The following is a 12156-nucleotide window of genomic DNA, read 5'->3' on the forward strand; positions in this document are numbered from 1 at the left end:
GAAGGAGGCAGGGAACTAAACGCTCATTGCTTCCGGGGCAGAGAACTGGGTGGCAGGGGCGGGAGCAGGCATTTCTACTATATGCATCTTTCGAACTTTGAACAAAGTGAATTCATTGCCTACCCAGAAATATTCAACTTCAGCATATTGGAGAAGTCAGGGTACAGCACAGCGTACATACTCATGTGACCATTTCTATAAACACGTATGTGTGTGTTGAACATTTTTGCATGAAAGAGAAAGGCAAGTACGGGAAAAGAGACTTTTCACTGAATATGCCCTTTGTACTCTGTGAGGGTCTGCACCATGTGCATCTATTACCTTAACAAAAAAAAATTTTTTTTAACTGGGAAAAAAGGGGCCAAGGGGATTTGGGGCTTTCTGGGATTTCTAGGAAAGCTCTAGGTTACTGCCAAAATATAATATAGAAGTTGATATAATACAGTGATATTACATAAGTTATATGATATATAAAACAGAAATATAATGTAAGCTACATACGCAGTTTAAAATGTTCTTTTTTTTTTTTTTTTTTTTTTTAAAGATATCACTTATTGATTCATGAGAGACACAGAGAGAGGCAGAAGCAGGCTCCCTGCAGGGCACCTGATGCGGGACTTGATCCCAGGATCCCAGGATCATGCCCCAGGCTGAAGGCAGACACTCAACCACTGAGCCACCCAGGAGCCCTGAAGTTTAAAATTTTCTATAAAATAAAATTTTCTAGTAGACATATTTAAAATGTAAAAAAGAAACAGGTGAGGGACGCCTGGGGGGGCTCAGCGGTTGAGCGTCTGCCTTCGGCAGCTCAGGGCATGACCCCGGGGTCCCGGGATCGAGTCCCGCGTCCGGCTCCTTGCATGGAGCCTGCTTCTCCCTCTGCCTGTGTCTCTGCCTCTCTGTGTGTGTCTGTCATGAATAAGTAAATAAATCTTTAAAAAAACAACATTCAGGACAAGAAGCAACATCCCTCCAGTTACGGGACTCAGAACGGTGGTGATTGAACAAGATAAAAATCCTTGTTCGTGTTACTGTGATGGATGAACTTGGAAGATGTTCTGCTCAGTGACAGAAGCCAGGCACCAAAGGACGAATATTACGTGACTCTATTTATGGGAAATGTCCAGAACAAGCAAACTCTTGGAGGCAGAAAGTAGATGCACAGGTGCCAGGAGCTGGGGGGGGAGCGACCGCTTCATGGATAGGGAGTTTCTTATTGGGGGGATGAAAGTGTTTGTAGAGTGACTTGTAGGGATGGCTGCATGACTGAGTCCACTGAAACCCACTGAAGCATGAACTTCCAAGGAGCAAAGTGTGAGACATGTGAATTCTACTTCAATAAAACTTACCAGAAAAATAAACGAACAAAAGCATGGCGGTATTTCTCTGAGGGAACTGTTTTATGGACGTGGTAATATGTGTAACTGTTGCATTTCCCTTTTTGCATCGACAGCTAGGAAGCTCAAAGCCAAACCTGGGCCTGCCAAAGGGTCCGACGGGGCATTTTGTTTCGTCACTTTACGCTAAGTTCACACTAGTTTTTTCTACTTTTACTTCCCCTTGGCCCTGGTTTCCAGACTTCCGTCTCCAGAATACGGTTAAAATGCAAGTATTTTCTCAGCCCCTTTAAAGCGCTTTTGGCACAAGGCCAAGTGTATGGTTATAAATAGACCTGCAAACAACTCCCAGTTATTTGGACTGTTTGGTGAAAACATAAAGGCCCTTTGACAAGTGACTGAGAATTGATTTCTGTAATGAATAAGCTAAAAAAGTGGGGTGATTTACGCCAAAGAGGAAAAGGTACAGCGGAGATCCGTTGTCCTTCCAGAATCCTGAAAAGAGCGGGGAGTCTCCCCTGGGGCGGGGGGTGAACCGGGAGATGCTTTCAAGCACAACTGGAGGGAGTCGGATGAGACATGGGGCCAAAAAAGGGAGTTAGACCCAGCGCTGAGTGACAAGGAGGGGGCTCTAAACCGGGGGAGAGCCTCACGGTTTCGAGATGGCCAAGATCCCCCCAGCAGGGAAGGGACAAGCCAGCCTGGCGGAGAGCTTCTCCCTCAAGCGGGCTGAGGCTCTGCTCTCTCTCGGGGTGAGTCCTGTGTGCCCCCCGGGGAAGGCTGGGGTGGTCCTCACCTTGGCCAGGAACTGGTTGGCCCAAGAAGCCAATTCCTGGGTCCGCGCTGCTGAGGGCTGGTCCTGGGTGCTGCCTGGGTTCTCCGGGGGCCACGCTGGGGCAGACGAGCAGGGGCTCAGGTCTCCTTGAGCGGACGGCCACCCTGGGATACACCACCAGTCAGCGCGGGGGCCAGGAGCTGTCCTGCCTGGGCTTGAACCCCTAACCCCGCGCCTCCACACCACACACCCTCCACTGTCTTTACATGGGGCCCCAGGAAGCAGGCTGCGCGGTGTAGACTCCGTGCACGGGGGAGGGCGGAGAACGAGGTCTGGGTCTGCCCCAGATCACACAGCTGGAGCCAACACAGGCCTCTGGTTTCCTGCACAGTAGTTCAGGCTCTAACTCAGAAAGACTTGGGTTCCAATCCCCACCCTCCCCGCTCCCCCGCGGCAGTGTGACCTGTAGCATGTCCTCGCCCCTCCGAGCCTCAGTTTCCTTAACTGTCAGAAGGCTTGATGTGGAGATTAATTGGGATCATGCACCCAGCAAGCCTTGGCCCCCATGTGGGGTCCTCTGTTATGCATTTGGGCCTGAGATCCCCCAACCGCTAAGTGCAGAGCTTGGGCTTTCCCCAGGCTGCTCCGGCTCTGGGTAAGATGCTCTCCACATCTCCATTTGGCCTCCTCAAGTCATAGGTCCCAGAGAAGGGCCTCATCTCCCTCCCTCCCCTGGCCTGAAGCCAGTGCCACCCCAAGGTGACCCAAGTACCCCCAGAGCAGAAAAACAGGCAGAAGGCTCCCCAGTCCCATTTCCACTCGCAGACTCACCTGAGGCCCCAGAGATCTGTGAGGCTTCGGTGGAGCCTGACCACCATACCACCGACTGGGGCTGTGGGATGGTAAAGGATAAGACCTTGGTCCCCTGGGGCATCGTCCCTGTGTGGATGCTGTGGCTGGGCTGAAGCGGGTCCGAATACAGGTTCACCTGCCAGGAAGGGGAGACATGAGCAAAGCCAAGTAAGGGTTGGGGCAAACCCCGCAGCAGGCCTCACCTTCATTCACACCATCACTTAGGCGCTCAACAAACATGCCTCATAATGATAAATACTACTTTTAGTGGAGCCCTTGGGTGGGGAACCAAACACTGGGCCAAGGACTTATATGCCCCTCCATCCTCTCTACGGCAATCCTGAAGGGGAGGCAGGGCAGGGACGGTCATCCCCATTTTACAGAAGAGGAAACGGAGATTCGGGTTAAGTCACTCACTCAAAATCTCCAGCTATAAATCCTTGGGCTGAGATTATAATCCTGCTGTGACCCTAAGGTCTATGGTTTTCCATATTTGTAATTTTTAATATTTGTTACAATAATTTACAATGTAACCACAATAATTAATGTAGTATTTCATATGCTGCAATTATAATTACAACCATATAATATTTCTCATAAATAAAAACATTTTCAATCATAATTATCACATTGATAGTAACAGCAATTGAGGGTTGTTTGAATGGGTGAGTAAACCAACAAGTGAACTAGCCGATCTCTCCCGTCGCAGGTCTCCAGCATTGGAGGGTGGACTCCAAATGGTAAGCAGCCCAGTGTCTGCGGGAGCATCTGGAGTCAGGCTGATGGCCGGGGAGGCCAAGGTCACAGAAGACCGTGTGCGCACGGTGGTCCAGTGTGGGGGTTTGGCAAACTATGGTCTGTTTTTGGAAACAATGTTCTAGTGGACACAGCTATGCTTGCCTATGTATTGTCCATGGTTTTTCAGGCTACAACAGTGGGGTTGAGCCATCACCACGGAGGCTGTTTGGCCCACAAAGCTAAAAATAATGACCAGTGGGCCTTACCCCTGCCCACATTCGAGTCCTAGAACAGGTGATTTAGCTAATTCTCTGTGCACAAAGTGAGTGCTCAATAAACAGAAGCCACCACCCTCACATTCATCATCACCATTATTACTGCTGTTACCATCACTGCACATCACCATTATTATCGCCATCATCACCATTGTCACCATCGTCATCACCATTGTCACCATCGTCATCACCATCGTCATCACCATTGTCATAACCATCACCACCGTCTTTATCACCATTATCATCACCACCACTGTCATCACCATCACCACCACTATCACTATCACCACCATCATCGCCATCACCATCATCACCATCACTACCATCATCATTATCTTCATCATCATATCACCATCACCATCACCATTGTCATTTATGCGGCCATCAAGGAGGCAGGTCCTTGGAAAAGCTATTCCCCTACAGGCTGCTTATCTTACTGCCCCCTGCTGCCCCAGGGTATGCCTGATAAAGGGCGCTCCCTAGCCCCCTGGCAGGCAGCCTCTCCCTGCTTAAGCTGCTCTTCACGTCCTGGCTGTGGCAGAAAAATCTACTCCAAAGTGAGGGACAATGGCCCAGCATGGCCTGGCCCCCACCGCCTCCCCCTCCTTCAGACCCAGCCTCTGATGAGAACAAAGCTGGATTTTAATAATCCCCTCCACCATCTGCTCAGACCCGCCTGTGGGGGCTTTTCCATCAGCACCCCTTTCCTCCCAGGGTGACCCAAATCTGGGGAAAGCCCAGCCCTCCTGCCTGCCTTACCTGCCCACCCCGCCCCTCCCCCAGCCCCAGGCCTGGCCCAGCAAGGCCCAACCTTGTGAGTGACAGGACCGGGCTGTTTCAGGGGATGGGCTGGGAAGGATGGGGGGTGAGTGTGGGTAATTCGAAGCTGCTCAGGCCCCTCCCTTTGGGGATCTGTCTCTGGCCGTAGCCAGCACCCGCCCCAGCACCCCGGCACCCCTTTTAAGCCAGGGTGTCCCGCGGAGCTCCCTGAGGCTGGATCGGCTCCCTCAGGGGGGTTAATCCGTGAACAGTAGACCAGCGAGTGTGGGAGACACGGGGTTAAGTAACGGGCTAGTCTCGCACAGATGGGCTTCTCACAGCCTTTAAAATGCTAATGGGCTTTATGAATGGGGCGAGGAGGGGGGAGTAGAGAGAAGAGGAAATGTTCCCCGACTCCTCTGAAGACTAACCTCCAGGCCCCCTGCCTCCACCTCCATTAGCGGGGTTCCCGGACCCACCCACGAGTGGTCAGCAGAACGCACATTTTAGGATAAGCAGCTTTATGTCACTCCCTGCCCCCAATTCTTTCTGGGGGAGTATCTGGTCTGGCCCGGATCCAGATGCCCCTGCAGCTGAGCCCAAGGACAGCTGGGGGGAGGTGACGGCGCGGCAGCGCATCGGTGAGATCACCACCAACTCTGGCCCTGAGCTGGAGCCTGGCAGTGACTCCTGAGCAGCCCTGGGTCCGATCCAGTGGTGCCCCCACCCAGCCCGGGCCTGGGGACTCTCCGGCAGCCTCGCCAGCTGCAAGACCTGGTTCTTCTAGAAGAGGGTGGGCTTGATGGCAGGCTTAGGAGCCAGGCTGCTGGGCTCCAGCCCGGCTCTGGCACCTGCTTGCTGGCGATGGGCAGGTTTCTGAGCTTCTCTGAGCCCGCGCGCCCAGTGGTAAATCACTCAGGACGGTGGTCAGTAAACCTCACTATCGCTGCTGCTGTTCCCGTCGGGCCCCCGCGCCCCCACCCCCACCCCATCCGCGTGCCTCGGCCACCTACACAGCACCACAGCCGAGTCCTGCTCACCCAGGCCTGGGGACAAGGGCGCCCACTCTGGCATCAGGCAGACATAGGTTTAATCCCCCAAGGTTTAATCCCCTACCAGCTGTAGGGTGTTGAACAAACCACAGCTTGGCTGTGCCTCAGTTTTCTCTTGGGAAGCTCAAGCGAGGTCCCCTTGGTAGTACTTAGCCTGGGGCCTGGCACCCGTTTCCTGTGAATGCCAGTCCCCTTCCCCTGCGTCCCCACCCATTGCTGGGCTGGCCTGGGCGTCCCGAGGGCAATGTTCCCGGGCTGATCCCTCCCATGTGGGCCCACGCCTCCCCCTTGCGCTCTGAGCAGATTGGGGGGGCGCAGCTCAGCAGGTCCCTGGGGAGTCCACTCCCACCAGGTAGTATGAAGGAGCAGTGACACTCCTGCCTGCAGGAACTGGCCTTCCTGGGAAGGGCTCTGCGCAGGAGGCCACTCAGGAGTCTCCGGAGTCTTCAGGGTAGGCGCTACCGAACTGGGCGCAGGGTGAAAAGCCCAGCTGGAAGCCAGGCCCCCTCGGCCCGTAGGCCCGTGCCATCCCCGCCTCCCCTGGGCTCCGTGTCCTCTTCAGCCCACTGCGATGGTGGGCCCTGCCTGTACCACTCCCCAGGGCAGCTGGGAGACTGGGGGGCCGGGGGACAGTCATCCTGCTTCTGGAAGAGTCTAGCTGACCTAGGCTCACCCTTCTCTTGAGGAGAACCCCCAAACTAAGGGGTTGTTTTTCCAGAAAGTGAGAGTGAGTGAGCTGGTGCTGAACCGTTCCCAGCCTCTCCCACCTTCCCTCCTATGCTGCTCCTGACACACACGAGAGATGGGTCTGGGTCATCAGCCAGGACAAGGTGACCGCCCATGGGGAGACCCGGGTCCCCACTAGGCTGGGGAGCACCCATGACCAGAGGCACCACGGCTGTGCTCCCACGGTGTCCAAGCCTGCCCTGTGGACCAAACACCTCCATGTTCATATTTCTCCAGGGAAGAACGGTCCCCATCTCTTGGGGAGCATTTGCCAGGCCCTGGTACTTTCCACATACTGGCTCGTTCTCTTAAGTGAGTAAAGGAGGAAGCAAGGAGGACAGGGAGGGAGGTGATGCTCTAAGGCTCTGCCCTGACCTTGAACTTTGGCAGCCTCGGCCCCTCCCGGGGGGACCAAATTCTCAATTTGTTAGATGGGGGAGCTGAGGGTTTGGATTTGATCACCAGGGCCTTGCTCCACGGAGCTTCTAGGAGGCTGCAGCCATGTGAGCATGGTCCTTCCAGGGAGGGTGCCCCACAGAGGCACCTACATCCTCTCCAGCTTCCCCTGCCCTCCCACCCCGACCCTGGCTCCGTAGTTTGGAGAGCTAGAAGGGGGAACCCACTGGCTCCCAGGAGGAAGGTCTGATCAACTCCCGCAACAGATGCGCCCCAGGAGGCCAGAATCGAAGGGACCTGCTGTGTCCTGAGGCCGGTGTGGGGACGCAGGACAAGAGCTCCTAGAGCAGGACCTCTTCCATTTTCTTATCTCGGCCGGCTGGCTGTCTCGGGGACACTTCCCAGAAGTGCCGCTAGAGGCTTGAGAGCAGCCCGTGGCAGGGGAGGGGTCCCAGAGCAGGACAGGGGCCGGCCAGGTGGGAGAGGGAAGGTCTGCATCTCTGCACCTCAGCTTGCACCCCTCCTCCTCTGTGGCCTGGTGGTGAAAGAGGGGGTGGCTGAAGCAGGAAGCCACGAGGGGCTGCAACAGGCCCCACTTCCTGCCTCACCCCCAGAAAGGGGAAGGTCCCAAGTGAGAACTCACAGCCTCCTCCCAAGTCAGGGTGGGGGCTGAGCAGGGTGGTGGGGGGATGGATTTCCCCCTCCGCACTCCCCCTGCTACATCCTGGGCACGGGGTCAGGGGGCGAGGGGGAGGCTGTGCAGGAGACATTCAGGAAGGATCAGGCCCAGGAAATAAGCACCAGGAGCCCAGCAGAAACTCTGTGCTACTCCCCTGAGGCTCAGAGAGCCCAAGAAACTTGCTTGGGGTCACACAGCTGGTCGGTAATAGAGGCAGGAGCGCAGCCCAGGTGGTCTGACCCCAGAGCTGCTCCGGTGAAGATCCTGGGAACCCCCGGATTCTAGGATTCAGGGACCTCAAAGCTCATCGATGATGAGGGACATAGAGCCCAGAGAGGGCAGGTCACCGTCCAAGGTCACAGAGGGACCTTGTGGTAGATGGAGGACCGGGTCCTTGTATCTCCAGGGTCTCAGGAGGCAGGAGCAAAGGCCGTGGGAGAGCATCACTTCGGGGCGCCAGGCCCCCCGCCCACCTCCGCCCTACGCAGCCCGTACCTTGGCGCCAAGGCGCAGCTGGTCGATGGTGTTCTCGGCCTCGGCGTACTTGGTGAGGAGCTTGTGGTAGTCCTCCTGCGGGAGAGGGAGGCCGACACGTCACGCGCCCACGCCCTCGCCGGGAGGGCCCCCCACCCAGGCTCGCAAGCAGCACACGCCCCGCGACGGGGCCAAGGTCCGAGTGGGAGAGGCGGCAGGACAGCCTGCTAGCTCGGCTGACGGTGAATCGGGGTGGGGGCCCCGTCCCGGGGGCCGCACCTGCCCCTCCGGCCTCTTCCCTGCAAACCTGTCGGCGCTGCGGGCCGAGGCCCATGACTCTTCCCCGCCTCTACCCCCAGCGCTGGACGAGCCTGGGCTTCGTAGGTGGTTTTTTTTTTTTTTTTTTAATGGGAGATAGAATAAGTCCTCCGAGGGTCCCGTAGAAGGCTCGGAGAGCACAGTCGCGTGTACCCGGGGTCACTGCTTGCCCTAAACAAAACTGAACGGCTTCCCCAAACAAGTCGCGACACGGGAAAGGCAAAAACAAAGGCACCCGGTCACCTTTGAGGGATGTCGAGGAAGACAGCTCTGAGAACTGGGAACTAGGACGGAAGCGAGCACTTCTCCTGTGTTTCCCACATGAACAAGACCCCAGTAACCAAATAGCTGCTGACGGAAATCTTTACTTTATAGAAGATTTCCAGCAAGAAGGAATGGTGGCATTCGGTTACTACCACTCTGCCACCCCCAAAGGGAGGACTGGGTCACGGCCACGGCCACCGGTGGCCACTGACATCACAAAATGAGAGGCGAGCAAGCAGCAGGTGCCTCTTCAACGAGCCACCTGTGACGTGCTCTTGCCAAAAAAATACCCTACCCGCGTGGAGCTCGTGGCCTGGAGGGGGAAATGGGGAAATAAACAGATGGCTGCAAGCCCACAAAGCTTCTAGCTCTAGGCCGACGATAAATGGGACAAGGAGAGGGCAGGGGAGCTTGGGAAGAGATAGGAGACGGCGTGTCGGCAAACTCCAGAATGTGGGAGACTCTGCAGGACAGAACTGGTTTCCTCAACAAATAAATTATAAGGAAGATGGGCCGCCCGGGTGGCTCAGCAGTTTAGCACCTGCCTTCGGCCCAGGGCGTGATCCTGGAGACCCGGGATCGAGTCCCACGTCGGGCTCCCTGCATGGAGCCTGCTTCTCCCTCTGCCTGGGTCTCTGCCCCCCTCTCTCTCTCTCTCTGTGTCTCTCATGAATAAATAAATAAAATCTTTTAAAAAAATTATAAGGAAGAAAGAGATTTGGAAAAAAAATGGGGACAGGGGAGACTTGAAAGTCACATTGCTCACATGCAATAGGTGAGCTGTGTTTGGACCATGGTTCGAACCAATCAGAATACACGAGCGGAGATAACGGGCCGGGTATGGACAGTATTAAGGAACTGGTGCTGGCTCTCAGGCACGCTCATGGTATCGTGACGCTTCAGATGGAGTCCTTATCATCACACATACACACTCAAATGCTTCTGGGGAAAATGATTTGATGCCTGAAAATTTGCCTCAAAATATTCCAATAAGGTGAGTAGGAGAAGAGGCGAGGCCTTGAGTGAAGACGGTTGCTGGGGGCTGAGCAGCAGGTACATGGGTGGAACCCCATGGCTGGTACTTGGGGGTTCATTATACCATGTTCTGTGTTATGTATGTTCTGAATTTCTCACAGCAGAAGTTAAAAACCAACAAAAGCGCGGACTATCCTTGTGGCATGGCTGCAAGCACTACTTTTTTTTTTTTTAAGATTTTATTTATTTATTAATGAGAGACACAGAGAGATGCAGAGAGAGAGGCAGAGACACAGGCAGAGGGAGAAGCAGGCTCCATGCAGGGAGCCCGACGTGGGACTCGATCCTGGGTCTCCAGGACCAGGCCCTGGGCTGAAGGCGGGTGCTAAACCGCTGAGCCACCGGGGCTGCCCCAGCACTGCTCTTTCTGAGCAAAGGGCTTAGAACTATCTTCCTAACAACCATCTACCAGCGGGGGATTCCTGGCCCAGTCCTAAGACCTCCTACCCAAACCGCCTCAAACCCAAACCTCCGCAAACCGGGGCCGGCAGGTGCCTTGGTGACATGCCTAGAGACGTGAGTCCAGCTTACCTGGAGCTGATGGACCAGCTCGGTGGCTTGTTCGGGTGTCTGAAATTCTTGGGGCACCCTGGTGATGGGGTGGGCAGGAGGTGGGTCCTTGGCCGGGCAGGCTTCGCCGCTGCTCAGCAGTACCTCCCGCACAATCTCAGCAGGTGACTTGAAGATCAGAGGCCTGGCAGGGCCCTGAGGCTGCCTGCCGTGGCTCTTGGCCTTGGGGGGGTGGTAGCTCTCATCTTTGGGGAACCTCACCCGCGGTCCCACCTTGGAGAAATCGGGGAGTGGGTAGTTCAGCTGCCCCCGCCCGTACTTGGAGGCATCGGCAGCCGAGTGGCCAGCCAGAGTGGCCCCCTGCCGGGGCGGCAGCCTGTCTTGCCGGGCTGGCCTGGGTGGATTCAGGGGGCTGATGGAGCCGGTGAACCGAGAAGGGAGTGGCTTGGGTGACGTCCGTGTCCGTTTCCAAGCATGGTCCTCCAGGTGAGGGCTGGTACTTTCTCTCCACTTACCGGCCGGACGCTGGAGGCTCTGGGCCTGGGGTACCGAGGAGTCCTGGAATTCCGTGGGCGTTGCCAAAGCAACACTGCCTCCGGTTCTGGGGTTTGCGTGTAGCCGGTGGTGGCTGGAGCTCCGTGGTAAAGTTTCTGCCGGGGCGGCGGGCTGGGGGGCATCAGTTTCCCCTTCCCAGGTAGATTCGAGGCTGTCATTGGGCTGGTCAAGGCTCACGGTCCCACTGCTCCAGGACCTTGCAGAGCTGAGGTCAATAGCTGGGTTGACCTCAGAATGTTCTGGAAGTTTGTCTCCACCGGCTTGCTTGCCAGCGGCCACACGGCCTGTGTCCTGACCCCACCCCAGAGCCCCGGGGCTGGTGTTTCCATTGCCCCCTGAGCTGAGACCAGTCTCATGCTCCAGTCTTGGGGAGCTCTCTCCAGCTTCCTCCACCTCCGGACCTTCGGGGGCCTCATCCGGTTCCTCTTCAGTCACGGCCAGTTGAGGATCCTGCTGAGGGAACCAGCTGAGAGGCACGATGGAACTTTCTGGGCTGTCCACATCCTCTGCTTCAAACTCTGGAAAGACAGGTCACTGCTTAGGATGTACCAGCTCTGGACTCGCTGTGTAACATTCCCAGAGTCATTTCACCCCGCTGGGCTTTCATGATGGCAAGAATCCCACTGGTCCCCCCCATGTGGCCAGGTACTCACCTATCACCTCTTCTAGTTGTCTCCGGTCCCTCAATCCTGATCCCCAAACCCCGCTGTCCCTTCAGTATTTCCTGTCTCAGCAAATGGAAACACCACCCCATCCAGTTGCACAAGCCGGAAGCTTGGGCAGCACCTTGGCCATCTGTCCCCCTCATCCCCATAGTCTATTCGGACCCTGATCCTGTCACGATCACTTCCTACAGACCTCTCAAACCCCCCTAGTACTCTTAATCCCACACGACCTTTATGCTGGTCAACATCCTCTCTTGCCTGGACCCCTGCAGTAGCCACGTAACAATCTCCTTATCCTCACCCTCATCTTTCCTCTGAAGACTCAGCAAAATCTTGCTGTTCCCAGGACAGAGTATGGTCCTAAGATCCCTGTCTCTACCCCCCATCAGCTTTCCTGATCCATCTCTCTCCTATGGTCCCCCCCCTTCCCTGCTCTAACCATGCCACATTGCTCCAACCACAGGGCCTTTGCCCATGCTGATCTCTCTGCCAGGCTCCTCCCTCCTTCCTTTTGCCTAGTTAACTAACTCCTAACTGTCCTTCAGGCATTAGCTCAACCTTGACCTCATCAGGGAAATCTCAGATCTCCCTAACTGGGTCAGATTCTCCCTTTTATAGGTTTTCATAGGGCTGAATACTTCTACTTTGGAACACTTATCACAGCTCCGGTTTTTCAGGTATTTACACGATCATTTCATTAGTATTTTTCTCCCCCACCGCACTGTGATCTCCTTGGGGGCAAGGAC

The 12156-nt window shown here is 55.6% G+C and overlaps 1 protein-coding gene across 3 annotated transcripts in view; it reads right to left on the reverse strand.

Moving 5' to 3' along the window:
- The window catches only part of AKNA (AT-hook transcription factor), a 50729-nt gene that overhangs the window by 21634 nt on the left and 16939 nt on the right, over positions 1-12156 (reverse strand). For all 3 annotated transcript variants that reach the window (XM_077913052.1, XM_077913050.1, XM_077913051.1), the window contains 4 exons: positions 10212-11263; positions 8085-8159; positions 2944-3100; positions 2134-2276 (listed from right to left, as the gene is read on the reverse strand). In XM_077913052.1, the coding sequence (XP_077769178.1) occupies positions 2134-2276; positions 2944-3100; positions 8085-8159; positions 10212-11263 (1427 nt within the window). The remainder of the gene's footprint in view (positions 1-2133; positions 2277-2943; positions 3101-8084; positions 8160-10211; positions 11264-12156) is intronic.

This window comes from Canis aureus, chromosome 10 (genome assembly GCF_053574225.1).
Source record: "Canis aureus isolate CA01 chromosome 10, VMU_Caureus_v.1.0, whole genome shotgun sequence".
Classification (NCBI taxonomy): domain Eukaryota; kingdom Metazoa; phylum Chordata; class Mammalia; order Carnivora; family Canidae; genus Canis; species Canis aureus.